At 33.5% G+C, this 23,460-nt stretch overlaps 2 protein-coding genes across 2 annotated transcripts; both read left to right on the top strand.

Annotated features, from left to right (window-relative positions):
* The first annotated feature begins 249 nt into the window (after positions 1–249).
* LOC128994697 (uncharacterized) lies at positions 250–5,860 on the top strand. The gene is made up of 4 exons (XM_054419427.1): positions 250–358; positions 649–786; positions 2,253–2,446; positions 3,479–5,860. Exons 1-4 carry the CDS (start codon positions 250–252, stop codon positions 5,858–5,860), a joined length of 2,823 nt encoding a protein of 940 aa, XP_054275402.1.
* Positions 5,861–12,604: 6,744 nt separating this feature from the next.
* On the top strand, positions 12,605–20,282 carry LOC128982224 (uncharacterized). Its single transcript, XM_054401294.1, has 4 exons — positions 12,605–12,937; positions 13,393–13,696; positions 19,112–19,500; positions 19,997–20,282. Exons 1-3 carry the CDS (start codon positions 12,623–12,625, stop codon positions 19,489–19,491), a joined length of 999 nt encoding a protein of 332 aa, XP_054257269.1. The 5' UTR covers positions 12,605–12,622; the 3' UTR covers positions 19,492–19,500; positions 19,997–20,282.
* The last annotated feature ends 3,178 nt before the right edge of the window (positions 20,283–23,460 follow it).

The following is a 23,460-nucleotide window of genomic DNA, read 5'->3' as shown; positions in this document are numbered from 1 at the left end:
CTTAGTCATTTTCATTGGTAAGGTTGTTGATACTCTGAAGACAGCTGATAAATAACTCATCTAATACTTATCATAACTGTGTAAGATAGTTCAAGGTAAATAATTTGTTACTCAATAAAAATGTATGTTTTGTATGTATGTAACTATTAATAGGTATTTGTTTTCTTTTCTAGATCAGTTTAAAACATGGCATTTAAGTGTGAAATTTGTCACACTGAATTTTCACATAAGAAGAGTCTGATACGACATATGGTGAAGCACAAAGATGTATCTGATGCTGACTCTTTCTCATGTAATGAGTGTGGCAAAACGTTCCCTCGAAAAGACAAGCTTCAATGCCACTTGCAAGTGCACTCTAGTAAGTAAAATAAAACCATTTACAATTATACTTTTTATATATTTGTATACAAGCTTCACAAAATTCAAAAAGATTTAAAAAATTAACCTCTTTAAAATGGGTTAGTTGTGCCATATAAAATAGTTTTGACAAATAATTATCTTCATTATTTGTATCTATAAAACTATTCTCAGGAAAATAATCTTCCACCAGATAATGAGCTTTTAAACGTACTTTGTACATTATTTGTATAATTAAGGAACCGATTTTGTTTTATCATTACACTAACAACAATTTTTTTTTGTTTATAGAGCGTAGGAAGATTGATTTGTCACCAGAGGAAGCTTTGAAGACGAAAGATATTGCACCATTCTTCAACTGCACCAAATGCGACAAAAAGTTTACTTTAAAAAATAACCTTTGCAGGCACATGAAAACACATGTTTCAGGTAATTCTTGACTATGTTTGACCAAGTTTTGCATTACATTAATCCTTGTTTATCTTTAGTTTATCTGTTGTTAGTTGGGGAGCCTAGTGCAATGTATAAATCGGAAATTTGGTTCCTAGGTTTGAACCCCACCAAACAAGCTACGATAAATAATGATGTTTACTGCTGTCAAAAATTGGCCTACATAAACGATTCGCAGGGGGAGTCTTAACTTGCATGTATCACCTACTAAAGTCATTCATACTAGGATGGGTGTGCAATAACCCTTGCAGTTGAAGCATCTTTTAACTTTAGTTTGCTCTGCTCAACAAATAAATCTTATTTATGATCTTTATATATTTATAAGAGTTTTGGTTTAATTATTTGGTCAGAAAAGCTTTGAGAAAGAAATTCATTACAAGTCAATTTATTTTATTGCATGAATCTTATTCACACCTCACAGTACACATACTTATTTTTATGAAAATTAATTACACAGAATTAATAAAATATAATCAAATTTTCATTACATGACTGAAATGTTTACGTATTGTGGAATCTTCCACATATTCTACAGTTATATTTGTTAAAAGAACCCTATCGTTGCTTGTACTTATTTCTAATATTAACGTTCCTCAGAAATATAAAGAATTTTAATTTGTTGATGACTTCAAAAAAGACGTTTTATTGAAGTGGAGTAAAAGTTTCTTCCTTATAAGATTGATTTTCTTAAATTTGGTATTATTCACATCTGATAATTTTCTTATTAAGACCAAATTTTAATTAGGTATAGATAAAATTATAATTTGTTTAAGATGTTTGTAAATTATACAATAACCATTCAGTTATTTGTACATTTGTTTTATGATGATAGTGTATTTAAAAAATATATTAAAATTACTTAACTATCTCTATAAATTACACAAAATACAATGAAGAAATCCGTTCAAGTTGGGAGGTTCTAATTTAAAAAAATGTCTAATTTTTCAAGTTTTACCCACAAAAAATATTTAATTAATTTTCCAACTAAAAAATAAATATGCGTACTCTTTTAGATGATCAAAAATTAGTTATTATGTATAAGAAATCAACCTTACTTTCTAATTAAATAAAAATAATATTTCATATCTCCATCCTTAAGCATTTAATAGTCGAGAATAGGTATTTAAATTCTTAAGAAGTTATAAAACATTGTGAGCTTTTTTATAAAACCAATTAAAAAAAATTTACATTTGAAACTAACACTTTGTAACTAAAATAGTTGTTTTTATAATTTGTATATTAAAACAATCATGTTAAAAGATTTTTCCTTTTAATTGTATTATCTGTTGATTATTTAAATCAGTTTTTCAAATCCAACCCAGAAGATCTGTGTTAAACATGGTTATCATAGTCTAATACAGTTAGAGCTAAAAAAATGTCGTCTATACTATATTTAAACCTCCATATTAGTGTGAAATTTTAACTAATAAATTTGTTTATTGTAGAATCAGTCATTTGTAATGAATGTGGAGCTGTCATCTCCCGGAAGGATAATCTCACACATCATCAGAGATTCACCTGCCAGAAAAACAGGGAGAGGTCCGCATTCACCCCATTCGACAATGAGTCCAACCCTACTACATCAGAAAGCAACTCCATGGACCAAACCTCCCATCCACAGTCTGAGACAGAGGAAGAGGTTTGTGAATTTGTGACCACAGACACAGCTTTCAAGTCCCGCCTAGTTACTTACGAACTAAAACGGAAATTTTTGAAACAATTTACTCTACAGCTGTTTTTAACATTTGTATTTGACCACGTGATCAACTTACTGAAAAAGGTGCAATCATCATACAATAGTATAAAGATTAATCTTTTTTTAGAGTGTGAATTCATCAACACAAAAGGTGAGACTTGTTTGAAAAATTTTAAAACCAACAACACCGCTTTGTTCAAAACAACAGACTTGGAAGATTTTTGCTCAGACTTATTTTACAAATTAGTCAAAGAGAAGGAGGAATGTGATTTCAAAGGATCAGGGTGGACCTTTGTCAAGGTGAAAAAATTTGAGATTCGAGTGAATAAATATAACCCACTGAGAGGAGCGTCTCATATCCCCCTGCCCAGAAGAATTGAAGGCATAGTAAATGTTTACAATAATGACAATTTTTGCTTTAAGTATAGTATTTTGGCTAAGTTAATACAAGGGGATGCTAGATATCCTTCCAGCTACACACCTGAACTGGAGGGAAAATACAATTGGCAATCTTTAGAGTTTCCAGTAAAATTAAAAGACATTCCAAAATTTGAAAAAGATAATGAAATAAGTATTAGTGTCTTTGGCCTAGACAAAGATAACAAATTGTATCCTCTAAAGGTTTGTGAAAATCAACTTTCAGACCATAGAGACCTCCTCCTTCTCACAAATAAAGAATTAGGAACCCATTATGTGTACATTTCAGACTTCAACAAGGCTATCAAATCACAGCTGACTAAAACTAAGAATTCAATTGTAGTATGTAAGAAGTGTTTCGCATATTTTGAAAGAAACAGACCAAACAAATTGGGTCTAACTTGTGATGAAAGACTAACTGAACACCAAAGGTATTGTTCACAAAAATTACCACTCCGTCTTGATCTTTCATCTGAACCATACATCACCTTTAAACATCCCGAAAGAAGTCAGCGTGTACGTTTTACTGTTTACGCTGATTTTGAATGTACCCTTCAGCCTAACCATTCCTCAAACACTGATCAGGATTCAATCACTCACAATCATATCCCTCATTCATACTGTTACCTGATCAAAGACTCACAGAACGACTCTAATCCTGTCATACGTCAATACAGAGGTCCTGATCCAGCAAAACACTTTGGGGAGTCTCTTCGCCAAGATGTGCTGAAGATTGGTGACACTCTGTATAATGAAAGGCAAATGGAACCAAAACTTACTCCTGCAGAGGAGGCAGCCCATTTCGCTGCCACCCTATGCTACATTTGTGGCCAGGGTTTCACTTCTCAAGACTCCAAGGTTAGGGACCACATGCATTCCCAACCCTATTCTTACAGAGGTGCCGCCCATTCCAGCTGTAATATCAGGCATCAGGAACAAAATACAATTAACTGCTACTTCCATAACCTCACCTATGACTCGCATTTCATCATCAAAGAGCTTGGTTACGATGATAAAGAAATTTCAGTAATTGCTAATTCTGAAGAGAAATATATTAGTTTCACCAAGTATATCTCTTATAAGAAAGCAAACAGAGGAGTTCTCAAACTTCGATTTGTTGATACCTTGCGCTTCCTCCCTTCTAGCCTCTCTAAACTAGCAGACAACCTTCCTAATGAATGTTTTATAGAAACTAAACGTAGATTTCCAGATTCCACTCAGTTTACACTTCTCACGCGCAAAGGTGTCTTTCCATACTCATACATCTCCTCAGTAGAGAAACTTCAAGAAACCCAACTTCCACCTAGGCAAGCATTCTACAACAAACTCACTTTAGAAACTATTTCCAAACAGGATTTTAAACACGCTGAAGATGTCTGGAAAACCTTCAACATCAAAGATTTAGGCCAGTATTCTGATCTGTACCTTCTTACTGACGTCCTCCTTCTTACAGACATCTTCGAACATTTCCGAGATGCGAGTCTAAAATCACATCAGCTGGATCCTGCTTATTACATCACCCTACCCTCCTACTCTTGGGATTGCATGTTGAAAAACACAAACGTTAAACTTGAGACCATCCAAGACCATGACATTTACCTCTTCTTCGAAAATGGAATCCGTGGTGGAATCTCACAGTGTATGAAACGTAGGTCTGTAGCTAACAATAAACACTGTGCAGGCTATGACCCTTCTAAGCGTTCCAAGTATATTTCATATTTGGATGCTAACAACTTGTATGGATGGTCTCAATCACAATATCTCCCAACAGGTGGTTTCCGTTGGCTCTCTCCAGATGAAATTAGGTCCCTTAGTGTGGAGTCCGTGCCCGATGACAGTGATGAAGGGTACGTTCTAGAGGTTGATGTTGAGTATCCAAAGACCCTGCACAACAAACACCTTGACCTCCCATTCCTTTGTGAACGCAAGACTCCACCAAACACAAAACATGCAAAGCTACTCACAACCCTGGAGGACAAGAAAAATTATATTGTTCATTACCGAATCCTAAAACAAGCTTTGAAGCATGGATTGAAACTGAAGAAAATCCACAGGGTTGTGAGGTTTGATCAGTCTTCCTGGTTAAGGTCTTACATTGACCTTAATACAAACCTTCGTAAAGCAGCCAAGAATGATTTTGAAAAAGACCTTTTCAAATTATACAACAACTCTGTGTTTGGTAAAACCATGGAGAACGTGAGGAAACGTATGAACTACAAATTGGCAAGTAATGAAGTAAAAGCAGAAAAACTCATCGCCAAACCAAACTTTTTACACAGAACCATTATTAACGAATCATTGGTTGGCGTTAATTTGTCTAAAGAGAGTATCATTCTTGAGAAGCCGCTTTATGTAGGTATGTGTATTTTGGAGCTTAGCAAAGAGTTAATGTATAAGTTTTACTATGAAGTGATCATCCCTCACTATGGTGAAGATAATGTAAGACTTATATACATGGACACAGACAGTCTAATCTTTGAAGTAATCACACCTGACTTGTATGACAGTTTTGTACCAATCATTGATCACCTGGATACAAGTGGCTTTCCAAAGGACAATCCGGCATATCGTCCTAACAACGCCAAGGTTCTTGGCAAGTTCAAGGATGAACTGAATGGTGTGTACATTCAGGAATTCCTTGGTGTCAGAACCAAGGTGTACACAATCGTGAAAGAGGATGATATGTTTGACCCAATAAAGAAGTGTAAGGGTGTCACTAAGCCAGTGGTTGCTAAAACTCTTCGAGTGGAAGACTACCGGCGATGTATCCTGGAGAACAATGATTGGTACACAATGAATTCAACATTCCGATCTTACAAACATGATGTTGTGACCAGATGGGAAAATAAACTATCTCTTAGTGGTTATGACATGAAAAGATACCTTTGTAGGGATAATATTAACACTCTTCCCCATGGTCACCATAAAATAGAACTGTGATAACAACACCTGTTGTTGATTGTTTGTAATCAGTTTTTTTTCTTTTCTGTTTTCCTTGTAACTATGATTGAGTTTTCTTTCATCTGTATGTCATCTACATTTACTGAATAAAATATATTTGTTACAGCTAAAACTCTTATATTTGTTTTATATTTTGTTAAAATCTATTTAGTTAAATTCTGTTGTATGTTCATTAATATGAAATATCAGTAGTTGGTTTATTTGTAAGAAAAATAAATACGTTTAACGTACAATAAACATGTTATATTTAATTGCAAGCAAATGTTAAAGGAATATTTTTACTATCTTTAAAAGTTTACATTTTACCAAAATGTTTTTTTTTCATGAACATGAGTGTTACCATTTTTTAAGTTATAATTTCATTATATTGTTACAGATTTATGTGTTTGAATAGATTTGTTATATCATTATAAAACTACTGTTGTTATTGTAGCTTGAAAATTGTTTGTAAAACTGTTCCTTGATTTTTTAGTCTGTTAATGAGCAATGTTTGAGGTTATTATTTTGAAAACGTTTCAAAAGTACAGAAAATAACAAAAACGCTTTATTTTAATAACAACATTTAAAAAATGAAAACAAATTTAATATGTACATAAGTAAAAAATAAAAAAAAAACATGTGAAAACGTATTTTCTTTGTTACCTAACATTCAATAAAAACAATAAGTTTGGTACCTGGTAATAATTATTTTGAATGTAAAAAAAGTAATTAGCAAAACTATATTTTTGATAAATGAACTAGCGATGTATTTTTGATTACTAATTTTCAATATTAATACTGTGAAATATAAAATATTCATTAAAACTAAAAGTAATTTTTGTATATAACTAAAATTAAAAAAATTTTTGTAAGCAAATAAACGGAATTTCGTCGTGAATTATGTAACATAATGCATTTAGTTAAAACTTTTTTTACTGTAACTTATATATACATGAGAAGGTTCATACTATTCTATACTAAACTAATATTGGAAATCTATAAATTATGATATAAAACTAATTATATAGACATAAAAATAACATTTCTTCTCAACGTTAAGTTTGTTCATTATAAAAAAAAAACATTACTTCAATAAAAAAAAAAACAATTAAAACATGTTTTACAAGTTTGGTTCACTAATTAAACGGAATCTACTGTTTTATGCATATAACTTATATTAATAACGACACGTATAAAGTAAAAAAAAAAATGTGAGCAAGTCATTTTTTACAGGTTTGCAATTTAAACAGAAAGATCATTTAATATCTCACTGTTCAGTTATATCACGGATAATAAAACACCATAATGGTTAATCATAACCAATAATTAATAATTGGTTCCTTAGTCTATGGTTATATTTATTTCATGTGTTTATCAAATAAAAAAAAGAGGGATGTTTGTAAACGTTTGTATAATAATACCTCAATCATCAATGTTTTTAACCATGGTCATAAAAGGTTTTTACATTAAAACTATGTTCTATTCTGCATAAAACTTGTATAATTTTTCCCATCCTAATTTAAACTCCTATTGGTTTATTTAAATAAACAGGCATCTTAAAGAATATTTTTTAATTACTGTATATAAAAAAAGCTAACAAGGAAAGTTTTACTAAATGATTTTATCTGTATTAGTTTACTTTTTCTATAAATGTATTAGAACATTCCATTAACAAAATGCTAACATTGAAATCTTTCATTTGTGTTAGGTGTGAGTGCTACTATTATTTAGTATGTGTAAAAAAAAGTACTTAGGATTTGTCTAGTATTTGATATTGTGTTAATGAGAAATATGACATAGGTTTTGTAAACTTTTAAAACGAAAGTGTTCTTATAGTGCATTTCTGTGTTACAAAGAAAATATATGTAAAATTTTTAAACAAAATGGTATATTTCTTTTCCTACTCCTAAAAGATTTTTTTTTGTACTGATACAGATCACTCTAATTAAAAACTAAGTTATCTGATAGGTCTAAATTTTATCAAAACAATATTCTTTCATCTGGTTTATCTTCTTTCAGTTAAAATATAGTTTTCTTATTAAAAAGCTATGTCTAAAAAAAAACTTTCTGAACAATTGAAATGACTTGAAAAACAATGAACAGATAATCTTTCAACCATATATTGTTCCAAGGAAAACTTAATTTTTCTCTACTTGTGTAAGGAAGTTTATTAAAAATTTTACGTTTTTGCATAACTGTACTTGCTTGAGTTTACTAAATATGTCAAACGTAATTGATATAACGTAAGGGAACATACAAAAATGATATGTACAGTTAAAAAATAAAGTTTGAAGTTGTATTAAAAGTGTTTATAAGTAATGTAAATAAAATAGCTTTTTCAAAAAGTGTAACACCAACGTCAATAACATGAATGTTTAATTGTGTATCTGAAATTAAAAAAAAAACCCAACCTAGTAGAAGTATGAGGTATGAATAACCCAATTTGGATATTTCTGTATACAATTTAAAAATATATACACAGTTTCATTTAAACATACTCTGAGTATAAACTGCAAATAGCTTGTTTGTTTGTTCAGCTTTCCAAAAACATGCATGAAATTAAAAAAACACTATTATGGTAAAAAAGATAAACAGATACAACTCTAGTTAACTTCATTATTATTTATAAGTAATGTACTGATCACAAAACTTTACAGTGTCAGCTATTAAGGTTTTGTTGGGTGGTTTATAAATGTAATGCAATATTGAAATTGAGAATTATTTGTAACAACTGTTTTATGTGAGATAAATTCTCATAGTACAGCAAATGACTAAGATAGTGTTTTTATTTAACTCAATTGTTCAGTAATAAGCTTCTCCTTAAGTAAATATTTTACTTTTATAAAAAAACTGTGTTTACTTAGGGAACTACTAACTCAGACTTTATGCATAATTTACACGTGCAATTTAGAAACAAATTAAAATGTTAAAGAAACTTACAGCTGAATAACAGGCTTTTTTGTTTTCCACTAAAAATAAGTATGATGATGTAAAATAAACACAGCTCATTAAACATTGAAGTTTTTTTTAACAATCATTAGTTTGTTAAAGAATAATTATTTTATAAATATTCATTTCGTGTTTGGTATGTTTTGAATGCATAATACAATTCTTACTGTTAAATTTTAACAAATCTTTAAACATTATTAGGTAAGTGAAATTAATTGCATGATTTTTGCGAATCAATACAAGATGAGTGTTATGTATAATGAATTGGATGCTTTTATAACGGTTATTTGTGATCAAGTAAACAAACAATTTATAAGGAAAACATGTTGGAATGTTATTTTCTAAAACCTACCACATATTTTGTTGTTGATTTCAATAGATCAAATTTTAATGATGGAATTTCTTAGCATGATCAAACATGTTTTCATTCTGCTCACTATTAAGCTGGAATTTTTTAACTCTGCAACATATGACTTTTGGTTTTTGTAATTAGACTGCTAGTCAACAAAGCGCTAGACTGTAATCAGACCACTAGGTGCCCTTTCAAATATACTAAGTGTTACTGGCATAAAGTTAAAACAAGATATACAATGAAGCATTTTTCATAATGACAAGCTTAATTTGCAGGAGGTTTCTGTAAGACGTTAATGAAGTTAACTCTGTTTTGGTCGTTAATTACATGTCCTTAGACTCTCAAATGTAAGTTTTACACCTCGGTAATTCAGTGGGAAAAATAACACATATAACGTTCAAAAAGTCTAAGCGGTAAAACCATTTGCATATTCAGTAGTGTCAAACGTAAAATTGAGATGATTAATTATGTTTTCACTCATCCTTACTGTTTAGCGATTTATATTGTTTTAAAGGAGAAACCAGAAACTGGTGTTATTTTAAGATCTTACCACTGAACATATATAACAAACTCCTGGCAGTCTAAACCATTCAAAACCATGTTTAGTAGTCACTATAAAAATATTAACTCATTTAAAAAAAAAAGTTAAATAACAATGATAAGAAGGTGCATCGTTAACCTGTTTTCGTTACCAAAGGCTAAATTTAAAACCAAATGTTGCGTAGCACTGATAAATACAAAGCATTGACAGACCATTCATCGGGATTCTCACAATCTAAATTTGAAACAAAATGTCACCTAACACTGATAAACATCGGCACCCCATTTGGGATACTCAATGATTGTGAGCTCACAGGACTGGCAGCGATGCAACCCGCACAGCAGCCACATTAATAGCATTGATTAGTACTGCCACTTTCACCTAGCGCCTTCAATTAGTTTATCAGCACCCCATTTTCTAGTATCCTTCCACAATCCCCTGCTATATCCCCTACTGTCTTAGACAGTTTCCATTGTAAAATTTCTGACCAAGCTATGCTTATTCCTTAAAACAAACTTGCTATGAGGGCCAAAGAAAGTTACTACTATATTATTTATTCTTGTGTATTTATTATTGCAAAGCCAAGATTGGTTTAGTAATGATAGTCCGTTATTGGCCTAAGCTATGTTATTTGCATAATTACACCACATTCTTTCTCGAGGCGATTTGAAATAGTTGAATTGTCATTAAAAGTATCGAGCACAGCTTACCTTCCCCTCAAGAATGTCAGGATTTAAGGTGTAACCATTAAGCAACCTACTTATTCACATTTCGTCTTAGTTTTTTAACGGCAATTTAAAATAGATTACAAAGAGAACTGACAAATTTATAAGTTTAGATGTTTGGTATAAACGTTTGGTATAGTTAATGTTGCTAAACATATTTTGTTTATCATATGAAATACAAATTACCTATATTAATGTTGCCACTAGATGTACTGTATATCATTATGTTTACTTTTATTCTATTTCATTACTACTCTCGCGAAGCAATGTTTAAAGGTTAAGTTTATGATAAATTAAAAACTACATACAGTTATTTTACGGTTTAATTTTTAGTTGAAGCTAATACAAATAAAACTTATATCGGATGAAAGTACACTTATATAAAAAATACATAAAACCAAAATCAATTTATAGGGAAAGATCTGTAATTCTTACCGAGCTATGAAAATGATCCCCCAAGTACAATAAAGTAATACCCCGCTTTAGTAATAATAAAGCTGTTGTGTTGTTTCTATATACAATTATGTATGACAATATTTAGGCCTATCCATATTAATTTATCTATACTATTATATAAAAATCAAACGGTGTCTATCTGTATGTGTATTACTAATAAGCGCAAAAACTACTGAACCGACCGGGAAGAATTTTTAGTAATTGTAAAAGAACTGTCTTGTATAATATAATGTTGTTCGTTGATATTTTTGTAGAGTAGAATCAGAGATGCAATGAAGCATATACTGTATTTAGGCTACTATTAAATTTTGTAGTGCTTGTTGTTTTTTTGATAATCATATTAGCTCTGTGTGCCATATTTAATACTCAATTTAATTTGTAAATTAAATAATATTTACTAAAGATATAAAAAATAAAGTTTTGTTTATTATTTTATTAAAAATAAATCCCTATTGGCATTACTACTTATACGAGCGAAATTAATAATAACTAACAACATTTTATATTATGGATATCGTTTCTTTAATATTTCAAAAGACTATTGATAAGGTACAACAATTTTTCTAAAGTTTACAACAGCTGATGTTAGTTTTGATATTGATTTATTGTGAGTGAAGATGAAAGATTTGGGATTTGAAGAAGATTTACCTAAAAAAATGTTCATTTAAATTTAATAATTAGTTGTTTGAAACATCAAAATTTAAATTTAAAATGTAAAAAATAAAAATAAAATACGTTAATAAGGGAGATGAAGGTAAATCATGTATGTGATAATGATATACGAACATTTGGTAAGTTTTTCTCATATCAGTCTACACAAAATTTAAAATTAATCAAAACCAAAATTACGGGTTTCACTACTTGCCAGATTTAAAAGCCACAAACGTTTCTATAAGGGCCATTAAGGTTGAATTTTGTTTCTAAAAGCGTTGTCGGCTGTGTAACTATTTTATACAACAGATGTAAAGATCAAAATGTTACTATTTCGTGTCTTCTTCCCATCACAACGCACGGGTACAAAATCAGTATTCAATAACCCTCTGCGATGCATAAAAAAAAACATCAAACAAAGTGCAAATGGGCTATGTTTATATTTACAATTTTCATACACGGCTTAATAATGTGATATTTGCCAAAATGGTAAAACTCATTAAGATTGTCCAACCCATTCAATTAAGGATATAAGTTTTGGTTTACAACTTATTCTAACCTGAAAAAGGATGGAATTATAATTTATTACCACTTTATGGTTACTTGTTTGTTGTTGAATGATTACTTATTTATTTATAGCATCACAATTAAATAATAGTTTTGTTTTAATTATGAATCATGTTGACATTAATTAAAATGGATTTATAAATAAAATGACTAATGTCGATAAGTATGGATGAATCTCACGAACACCGAGAACCCCACTGAGACAATCTTACTAGTCTTCCACTTCAAAAGTGAGATTAGCGTTAAATATAAAATTAAGCAAAGGTATTCATAGACCGTCATTACAACCACATTGTTCGCCATAAATACTACCAATATCTGCAATAGTTTCAACAAGTACTTGTTGTACCTGGTGATTCCGATCTTTGCCTTCGGCGACTGTAGTAATGAATGAATGAGCAAACATAATCGGCGATAGGTGATCAGTTGTTGGTACAGGTAATTATGAGCTCGTAGTACGTAGTAGAGTCGTCCATTGATGCCTCGTGTGAATGGGTCTGACCCTGATCTCGGAGGGGGTAATGGGGTTACATCTTGGAGAGACCAGACCAGACCCGGCCCCCGTGGTGGGGGCTCCTCAAGTGGGGATTATAAAAGCGTCAAGAGGCCCACTCAATGGATTACTCGTGGTTGCCGGGATGTCGTCGCCGTTGGTGCTCGTGTTAGCCCTGGTGTTAGGGTGTGTGGCTGGTCTACCCTCCGCCTCCCTGGAATCGCCCAACTCTCGAAACTCCATCCAGACCGGCGATGACCTCATGGACTCCATCTACAGTGACTGCCTCAACAAGGGGTCGGTCTCCTGTGTCAAGTACAAACTCTTCTCCTTCGTCGACAAGGTGGGTTAGACAATCAGCTAAATATTTTACATACACTTGTGGCTCAGCCTCAACAGATCATTACGCTAAACAACAAACATATCAGTCAACTTTTTTGATTTATAAAATAAGGTGTGAAATATTGGACGCTAAAGCAACATTATAAAGGTTCAGAATAAAACAGTAAACGAATAAAAAGCTACCCAATCTAAATACACTCTTGGATCTGTGAGATCATGGATTGGAGAATCGGAATACAGAAAAACAGCTAACGAATAAATGTTGATAAATCCAAGCGAAAATATATTGGATTTTGCATGTATTATTGGATTATAAATATGCAAACTAAAAGCTTGAAGTCCTTTCAAATTGTAATTAAATAATTAAAGTATTTTCTGAAGCTAAATTTTGTAGTTCTTATACTCTTCACTAAGGTGTGAGGACTGAGGTTTATAAGTTTGTGTGTGGTCCACCAGGTGTTGAGCAGCAAGGAACAGTTCAGTCTGACAGAGGGAGTGACTGTAGTGAAGACGCCGGGTGCTGCCGTGGTCGGTGACGGAGCCCCTCGAGCTCTCACCCCTGATGACGCCCAGAACACTGACGTTGAGTCCATGGTCACCTCCAGGGTGGAACAGTTCCTGCAGACCCACACTGTCAAGATCGACCTGAAGGGCAGTGACGTGCTGAACGCTGTGTCTTCAGCTGGCAGAGCTCTCGGAGACGCCGCAGACTCTCTGGGGCTCAGCGATGACGATGCCGAGGAAACTGGCAGGAAGAAGAGTGAGTACCATCCATATAATGAGAGATAGTGTTATTTCAAAAGAGGTTTGCTGGGCTTGGTAGACTCTAAAACACTGTAAACTATCACTCGGACGAAGGTATATTGTTTATGTAATCGTAAATAATTAGCGTAAATAGCTATTGGTATGGGCCGAGTTATTTGGTTCTTGGATCAATAGTAATATTAAAACTCGTATGTGCAAGGAGTAAGCCTGTATGAGATAATCTTTCGACACCCACAACAGTGAACCTGCTAAACGTATTTATTATGAAGTTTACTAAAAATATAATATTGAATAATTTTGTAAAAGAAATTATACTATAATATTTTTTAAAGAATGAACAACTAATCTATCATAACAAAAATATTGGGATTATTTAATTAAATAAAAATAATAAATGGGTTGATTAACATTTTGATTAATACTAATTTTTCAACAACAGTAAATTTTTATTCTGGAGACTTTAATGCTCCTCTAGTCTGAAAGCCTTCAGCTTTCATAAATTAATACATAAAATATATACTTTTTAAAACCTTAAATATTAGACCAAAAGCACTTATAATACACCGCGTATTTGATTAAAACCCTTTATTATACTGTTTTTGTTGTTTAAAACACATTGAATTCTAGTGAAATAAATACAAAGGTATGATATGCAAGAGTTATTAAAAAAATATATATATTTGTTGATGTTGCATCTATAAATAAACACTATTCTGGGTAGCACATTTTGAGTAAATCAAAAAAGGAGTTAAACGTTATAATAACGAATTCGTTACAGTACTTATAACAAAAAACCATACCAAAATGGCTATAACTACTTTTCTTTAAATATTACTTTATAAAATCCCAAATAGATTATACAGGCTATATATACATCTCAGAGTTATTCTAAAAAATAAGTTATGCTAAAACCCTAAACATATTGAGACGAATTTTCATGTTTGATGCCAGGTTTGGATTAACACAATAAGTCACTAAACTTTTCATAAAAACGTACACACATGGAGACTTTTCTTATAAAAAATCTGAAAATTGGAGTCTGGGTGTTGTATGTTTTAACTTTTGAGACGTTTAAACACTTTAACAAGCATTGTATATGATGAATGAATAAAACTCCTACATTCTGCAACTCAGTAAATAACACCAACAATTGCACTGAAAAAATACATAATTTTAATGAGATTGATAAGATTAGACATAGATTTTAAGTAGTCTGAAAATGAAAATAATGTTATAAAGATATTGTGCACCCAACCTTTACATTTATGAGAGATTAAAATATGGTTTTTGTAAAAACTTTAAAGATAAAAAGATAAATGTTAATTCTTAAAATAAAAACCAATTACCACAGACGAAAGTAGCAAGACTTAGAAGTAGCATTTAGAATATTTAGAAGTAGCAAGACTGCGTCAACTACAAAATGTATCCAGTTATAAGAGGATGTCTATAAGCGTCAGTCCATAGTATCCAGACTAGGCGAGGACTAGACTACTAACGGCTCCGCTCTGGGATGAGGTCGACCATCTGTCACAAAGTTCAAGTCTGTAGCTTTAGGCTCTATGCCACCCTAGTTATCCCAGATGGTCCAGTTGTGATGTGATACCCGGTCTCAAGTATCCTGGATCCTGTAGCTATAGATATAAGGGGCACATGATCAGTGCCGGTGTAACGCATCTGCTTGTCACGGTTATGGTCTGGTTGCTGGTTGTTTGTTGCCCGCTCGTTATCTTGTTGTCAGCGCACGATATTGAAATCAAGGAATTACTAACTGGATGCCTCTATTATTTGTTGGAAAATTACACTTATTATGTTTCCGTTGCTTTTCATGCGTTGTTTGGTCGTAGGACTGGTCTTATATTTTATGTGTTGATTTTTGACTGGTGGGCGTCGTTCCACTTTTAGTTAAAGGGGTTTTATCTCCAGATAAAGTGTTACAGAATACGAAATCGGAGTGTTAACCCATTTAACCTTTTACACCATTTTAAACTCCGCCCTCTATGCCAATTAAATCCGAGTATGAAGCTTTTGTTTAAATATGCTTCAAGCTGTACCTAATGGGTTGCGCATAAAACAAGAACAACTAAAACTACTAATGGTAAGAGAGTTAGGCCTACTAAGAAAGTTCTACAATTAGCTATTTATAGGTCATAATAAAAGGTTTATTGTTATATAAAATAAAATGAGATTTACATGCTATGATAAATATAGGCGTTTGAAAAAGAATTACCAAAGTATTTCAAACAATCCTGGATGCTAAATACCTCTACAGGGTGAGTCAGTTTGGTTTACCTATCCAATACAGTAAAATGTGTGTCAAATCTTGATCTCGTACCCATGCGGAGAACAAACAGCATTTCATTACTCTTGACCTTCAGTATATCTCCACTTTCACTTGACGTATCCCGCCCGACCTTTACCTTGTCGCGATCGTACCATCGAACTCTCCCCACAATTTATGGCTACTCTCTCTCCAAATACAAACGTTACATTATGGACTTCGTGCAGGCCTACTTCCTAACCGGCTTGGTCTTGCAGCTTTCGCCCCTTCTGGGAGTTGATTGCGAACATTCGTCTTGGCCAATAATCGCACATTTGAAAATCAGCAAAGAGAGAAACTGAGGTTACCTGAGATAGGGTATAACTATCTTACTAATTATTTTAAAACTATTACAGCAAATAAATTTGAATTCCTACATAAAATATGAACCTTATAAATATATCTTTAAATGAAGAAAGCGAAGGTAAAACTTAAATATTTATTTGCTCCAATTTTATATATGAATATGATTCAGTAACATCAGTTGTCCTTTTACTCCATGATGGATTTGCTTGTATAGTACTCCTGACTTCGGCGAGTTATTATTTCACATAACATTTGCATTGTCATGTTGAATAGTTGTGTTATAATGACTTAACTGTTGTTGGTGGCCGGTAAAATACTTAAACATTTAACATCACAGAATACATAGAACATTTCTGAGATAAACAGTTTTAACACGTTTCTTAAGAATTTTGTATACAAATTGAATCGCGTTCTATTGCGATTCAATTGAATCGGACAATACTTTCAATTTACCCTCCTCATATCACCCGTGAATCCTGCAGTCACTCAGGTAATGTACGTGACTAATCAAAACACAATTGAGCCTACGTGACACTGGATCCAATTGGGGTATTGGGTTTCTTAGAGGACTCGTAATTTCAAATCAACCATGGAATAAACAATGTTTACCAATGTAACATTCCCGCGGTTATTGATCGGTCATGGAGGCGGTGGAAAGTGGCGGGAGTTGGTTGGAGGTGTGCGTGGATCAGACGATCGGTGGATCGGTGGCCCACTTGAGCTAATGAGAGCCGGGTATGTGGTCTGTGGCACGCCCATCGCCCATCGGAGGCTAATCTAGTGATCTGGGTCGAGATGTGAGTGATCGGCTGTATCACTCTGCACACTGTATCGAATGTACCGTTGAACATCGTGAGAGTGACGGTGCACTCGGCTTTGTGAACATGTTACACCCGCCATTACTCTGGTTCACCCCGTATGACTCATCTGCTGTATACATACGCCTTATGAGCTACGGGACTGTTTGTTAATCAGATCATGTCTTTGACATATTGTTTTTTACACTAAACAGTGTGCATCAATGTTTAGACTGTTTCACCTCGTTTCAATAATAATTGGTCATAGACAAATTAATAGTTCTTTGGTTTATCCGGGATGAGTTTGCTTCCTTGTATAAAGTAAAATATTTACGCTAAAGTCTAAATGAATAGACCGAATGTTTTCAAATTACTTAAAGATTAATTCTGACTGTTTAGTTGGGGGAATATAAGGGCAGTTCTACGCCTTCATTCGATTTAAAAGAGGCACTTGTGAATAATTTGAGATGATATTGAGAACACACATTCTAATTTCCACAAAGTAGTTCAGCTATGTTACGGACAGGAAGCGGTAATGGAAGGAAAGTTCCCACACTGACATGACATGGCCACCGGTGACCCCGGACCACGATGGATAATAATCGTGATTATGGGAAGTGGGACGACTCAACTCCATTTCCAACATTCGGAACTTGAGAACAGGTTTGACTTCCGCGATCTGCAGCCGCAGTGGGTCAGCATCCGTCCGACGTCCGACCGGCCACGAGGCCCTAGGTCAAGGAGTGGATCTGGACACCTGGACACACCTTATACGTGGACAAGTCTAGACACGTCTCTTGTGATGCTACTGAACTGAGTTTAGTTCAATGTATTTAGCACGGATTACAAGAAAATTCCCCATCAATATTCGATAGTTAAGAACATTTTTCTATAAAACGTAAAAATGTGTAAATACATGATATAATTTTTTATAATAAAATCTAAAACAAACTGTCCTCCTTTTGCTTACCCTTCTAAAACGCGTAAAGCTATTGAACAGAGAACAGACAGTAGTTATGGTTTATCTTGTACCACAATTTTTAATCACATAAACATACCAATGCAGTGGTATTAAAATTGAATTGGTCTGAGGAAATTTTGAGGTATTACTGTGAATAAAAGAAAGTGATATACAGATTCTTTATACGGAATTTTCCTTGGTTCAGAACATCTTTCCGGTCCTTGGTTGAAACAATCACGTGAAAGGCTTTTCCAGGCTAAGGGTACAGTAAATGCAATTACAGATACATCGTGAAAGTAGTTAACACGTACATTACAGCGACTTCCTTTCACTCACGTCCCAGGCATGGAGTGCGTGATGCGTGAATAGTAGTTACACAGCACACAGCCCAACCACCATGATGGGCGGGAACTAGATGTGAATAACAAACCTCATGTTTTAAATAGGTTTCCAAAATAAGACTGTAGGATAATATTATAAATGCCAAGTTTGTATGTATTAGTGGTCTTGTTGGTCAGAAGTAGCCTTGGTCTCGCTAATCAATAGTGATCAGTAGCCTCCTCAGTACTTATCGATAATGTTGATAAAAGGTGAACGATTTAGCCAAATATTATTTTTTAAATAATAATACCGTGGCAGAAATAAGTATTAACATTGAGTATACACATATCGAAACACTGACCGACTACCGCGACCCAAGCGTCGTTGGTCCAAACTACGTCACCAAAATCACTCACAATTATTAGCATTATCTGTCCCGTCTTATACGTGTATACTCAACGGTATTAGTAACATATTTTAAACACACTAACTTAATGTAACAACAAAGGTTTCAAGCTATATTAAATAGACTATGGTAAATAAAAAAATATACTTATAATCCTGCTTCATCTTTAAGCCCTCCAGTTTAGTTGCAGTTTATTCCAAAGTTTAAGATTTTCTAATTCCTGTTGTTAAAGACTGGCATAACTTATATCGTGTTGACGTTACACTGCTAGCATCCACTTATCTAGCCGTTGTCTGTTGCAGTCAAGAAGAGTGGCAAGATCCTGCTGCCCCTCCTGCTGATGATGAAGCTGAAGGCCGCCGCCTTGTTGCCGCTGATCCTCGGTGCCATCGCGCTGATCGCTGGTAAGGCTCTCCTCATCGGTAAGATCGCTCTGCTACTGGCATCTATCATCGCACTCAAGAAGCTCCTCAGCGGTCAGCAGAAGACCGTCACCTACGAGATTGTCTCACACCCACATCACTCCAGCAGCCACGAGCACCACGGCCACGACAGCTTCAGCAGCGGAGGTGGCGACATCGGCGGCGGCGGCTACGGAGGCGGTGGTGGCCACGGCGGCTGGGGGCGGTCTGCGGACGCTCACGACATTGCCTACAACGCGTACGCACCTGCCAAACAGTAAACATACCATGTACGTATACTTTGGGCTCTCCTGTTGCTAGTAATTGTATAATGTTATAGTTATTTTAATCGGCAAAGGTCTTCAAAGATATTGGTGCCAATTTTTCTAAAACTAAGCTTTGCAAAATGAGATGTCCACTTAGATATTGTGATGTTTCTATTGTAAAGCTAATCTATGTTGTGGTAAGTATTATAAGTGTTGATTCTATAACATTAAAAAAAATCATATAATGGTACTTTTATTTAATCACTAAATAAAAAAATTCTCGACTGAAGTTGTTTGAACCAAAAATAAGTTGATTAGTGGAAAGGAAAGGCATTAAAAGCTAGATTGCCTTTAAGATGATGTGATATTGGAGTTTTATGATGTATTGAACTTTCAAAAATTCAAACAGTTGTATGCTACTAGTAACTATAATATCCGTTATATAATATACATAGTCCTTGTTAACCTTTGCTTACCCCCTTATATTCCCATATATTTACGATAACCTTTGTTGTTCCAGACCGTGCCAAACCCACCATAGCCGGCTCCGGACCAGCGGAGACCAGCCAGTACGCCAATACTCAGTCTTGTTGTTCTCTTAATTTATTGTTACATAATTTATTGTTACTGTTACTGTTTCTTGCCACTTGTTGTACATACGGGCTTGCTGTTGTATATAATATTTATTGTCTCAGGTCCACTGACAGACAGACCAAAGATGTATACATAGCTGCCATTAACAGACTTCTCACTCTGTGCTTAGTTGCTTTATACATAATAAATAGATGTTTCTATTTTGTAAAGAATGCATTCTTTCCTTTTCCTTAGTTATTTTTTATATTAGAAGTTGCCGTATTGTAGGAGATGACCATTTTGCCGTGGTGACGGGAGATGATCTAACACTATGTATAAAAGAGAAATCTGCTATTTTTCCATTGTACGTAGGCAATGACATACCGACATCCAGTAGCTGCGAACAATCTGTATCTGTGAAATCTTTTATGGTTTTAGGGAATATATCATCAATTGAATTTAAGTGAAACTTTAAACAATAATAACAGTGCTATCTGCAAAAGGGTTATACTGACTCCACAAAACGAGTACTGTTTCGAAACAAACAAAACGGTGCTCCAAAAGGTATCAAGTTAAGAAGGGGCTTACTGATGTATCGATTCAGATTAGTGACGATTGTTCTCACCAATTGTAATACCCTGGTGACTTTCCTAAAAGCCTTAAGGACTCTCTCCTATGACACCAGATAGCTCTTAAACTTGAAAACTTCCACTACTAACGCAAAAAGACACGCTGATGGAAGAAAAAAACCTAGCCAATGAAAATCAAATAAAGGTCGTAAAACTGTATAATATATAGCACTGGTCACAAATGTTCCTAGTTATCCTGCTCCAACACATTAAAATTTTAAAAGGGTATATTGATGTACATTTTCAAGTGGGGTCTCTCAGGCTGATGAGAGAAACAAAACAAGCTGCCATTTTGTGTTGAGTATTGATGTTATTTATGAACGTCTCTAGTTCTAGCCAATATTTTTTTTAACGAATGGCCTTTAAAATGGGGTGTAATTTTATGTTTCTTTACATTTAAAATGCCTGAGCTGCCCCTAAAATACACTATTTTGGGTACCACACCAAAAATACCAACAAAAATGTACTTTGTATATGCGCAGTTTGTTTTTATTGGTGGGACTGATTAAAATATTATTTGGGGGTGTCCAACTAGGACACCCCCTGAGGACAACAAACAGTATTGAGAAAACCAAACGCCCCACACCTATCAACAGCATACTTGGATGAAAGGTCTTGATGAGAAACCTCCCCGAAAGATATATGTCCTCCCCCCCTCAACCTCAAAGGACTGTATTTAGTCACACTTAAAATATAAAAAACAAGGTGAAACCCGTCGAAATCGACGGTTAGGGGCCTCCTCGTTTATATGGCCGTGTGGCTTCATTGGCAACAAATAATGCAAATGAAATAGCAATGTGCCATTTCCAAAGAGAAAAACATACTGTAAATTGGCTGTTACGTAAATATTGACGTTTACATGCATTGTTAATCAACGTATCTTATAAACGATAATGTGATCTAGTTTAAAAAGAATATGACCTTTCTGTCGTGACAGTAGCTGCTTAAATAGTATTTACTCTTACAGCCAAAATATTGTGATACTTTCAATAATGTTACCAACGCAGTGATCCACGGTCCGTAATATAGGTCACTGCAAAAAATTAATTTGTCAAGATAGGTACCATTTTAGGCAAGGTTTTTGTGTTTGGATGTTATTAGACGCGATAAGAGCACACTGAACTTCTTCTTCAGATGAAGTTGGAGAAATATAAGCTGAATCATAAATGTGACAATGCGAGTTTGAGTATTTTGTAACTATTAGAGGAAGCTACATAGTATTTTTTAGGCTGCTGCTTAGTGCACTTAAGAATATATTTTTTAGAGATGAATTACATTGTTTTTGTTGCTGAGTAGCGCTAGTAAACATGCACAACCCTTTTCGTTAGTCTAATAAAATTCAAAGCTTCCTAAGAGTTCAAGTTCTTATTTGTATACATAACTATATTATGTTTACACTAATATGAATGAATACATCAAAGTAACCTCTCTGAAAAGTATGCAGTATATTGCAGTTATCCAGCTTAATGACTTTCATGCACATATGAAATATGTAATCATGCACATATTTCTACATAAATATTGTAAAATATTTTATCCGGTTGCTGTAAACCACTATAAATTTAACAAAATGTGGACACGGCTCAAATGGGCACCGTGCCCTTCTGCACTTGTATTATTTTGTTTTGTATTGTATTACACAATCGATGATTTTTCCAATGATTGAAAGCATGTATGGCAATAATCTCATGAACCTATGATGATCTGTCTAGAATAATATGATAAAATATAGGGAAAAGGTGTGAAAAAGGCCGTAACACAAACCCGTAAAATAGATATAAGATAGTTCAATAAGAAATTATTGTAAGAGTTATTGTGATAAAAGGATTTTACACTGATTTGGCAATGGAACTTTATATTGCAACACATGACATGACACAGAAGAAAATCCAGTTTAAAATCAGAAAATAACATTGCAAATACTTCTTTTGGACTATTCAGTAACTCCCAATAAATGTGTGTTGTTTAAAATACAATTTTAAAATTAACAGCTGTTTTATTAAAAAGTATTATCCACTTGACCAAAATGTAAACAAATCTGTAGAGGGATCTTTAAAGGCTTCTGGGACAGAGACCTAATCGAATTTACTTCGTTTTTCTTTTGATAACTCATCTACAGACCAAGACCTTTCTTTGGACACCTACACCAAGTTTCTACACCCAGCCGTTCTCTCAAATTAGTGGAGACATAGTTTCCAATTAAATATTTAGATTCCCCCCATGTTAATCTTATGGGAGAAAATCCAACTTTGATGGAAGATCCTGCCCAAACTAATAAAGATATCAAAAAACTAAAAACACTTTGCAAAACTACAGATCAGGGCAATTTTTTTGACACTTTAATAATCAAAATCGGTCCAAAAATGAGGGAGGAGGTCTGTTTACAAAAATCGGCTTAGCGTATTATATATAGGGTGTCCCACGAAGGGGTTTAAACGTTTGATTTTATATTACGCGCCCATTCATGCACCGAACTTTTTGAAACTTTACACAGTTTACAAGGTAGGTTTTAAAAATATTCTGGAAAAATTTCAACTCCATAACCTTAGAAGAAACAAAATGGCGGCATATTGAAAAAGTTACTTTAAAACATTAAAAAAGGTATTTTTGGTTTTATAAAATATTTTTATTGTTACTTTCCAGGGCAATATGACTTTAAAAAAAGAAAAAATTAGAACATAGCCAAATGGAAAACAAAAAATTAATCAAATAACTAATAAATAATAATAATAAATAAATAGCTAATAATAAATCATGAAAGTAGTTTTTATAGAAAGCACAT

Source organism: Macrosteles quadrilineatus, unplaced genomic scaffold, assembly GCF_028750875.1.
Source record: "Macrosteles quadrilineatus isolate MER2022 unplaced genomic scaffold, UCM_ALF_1.0 Scaffold_1__1_contigs__length_201487025, whole genome shotgun sequence".
NCBI lineage: Eukaryota > Metazoa > Arthropoda > Insecta > Hemiptera > Cicadellidae > Macrosteles > Macrosteles quadrilineatus.
This window is presented reverse-complemented; position numbering and strand designations above follow the sequence as displayed.

Excerpts from the sequence above, each read along its gene's own strand:
- LOC128994697 (XM_054419427.1), top strand. The coding sequence starts at position 250 with ATGGTGAAGCACAAAGATGTATCTGATGCTGACTCTTTCTCATGTAAT. Across the intron at positions 359-648 it reads CCACTTGCAAGTGCACTCTA|AGCGTAGGAAGATTGATTTG; the intron begins GTAAGTAAAATA and ends TTTTGTTTATAG. Across the intron at positions 2,447-3,478 it reads AGTCTGAGACAGAGGAAGAG|CCTAACCATTCCTCAAACAC; the intron begins GTTTGTGAATTT and ends TGTACCCTTCAG.
- LOC128982224 (XM_054401294.1), top strand. The coding sequence starts at position 12,623 with ATGGGGTTACATCTTGGAGAGACCAGACCAGACCCGGCCCCCGTGGTG. Across the intron at positions 12,938-13,392 it reads TCTTCTCCTTCGTCGACAAG|GTGTTGAGCAGCAAGGAACA; the intron begins GTGGGTTAGACA and ends GTGGTCCACCAG. Across the intron at positions 13,697-19,111 it reads GGAAACTGGCAGGAAGAAGA|TCAAGAAGAGTGGCAAGATC; the intron begins GTGAGTACCATC and ends TGTCTGTTGCAG.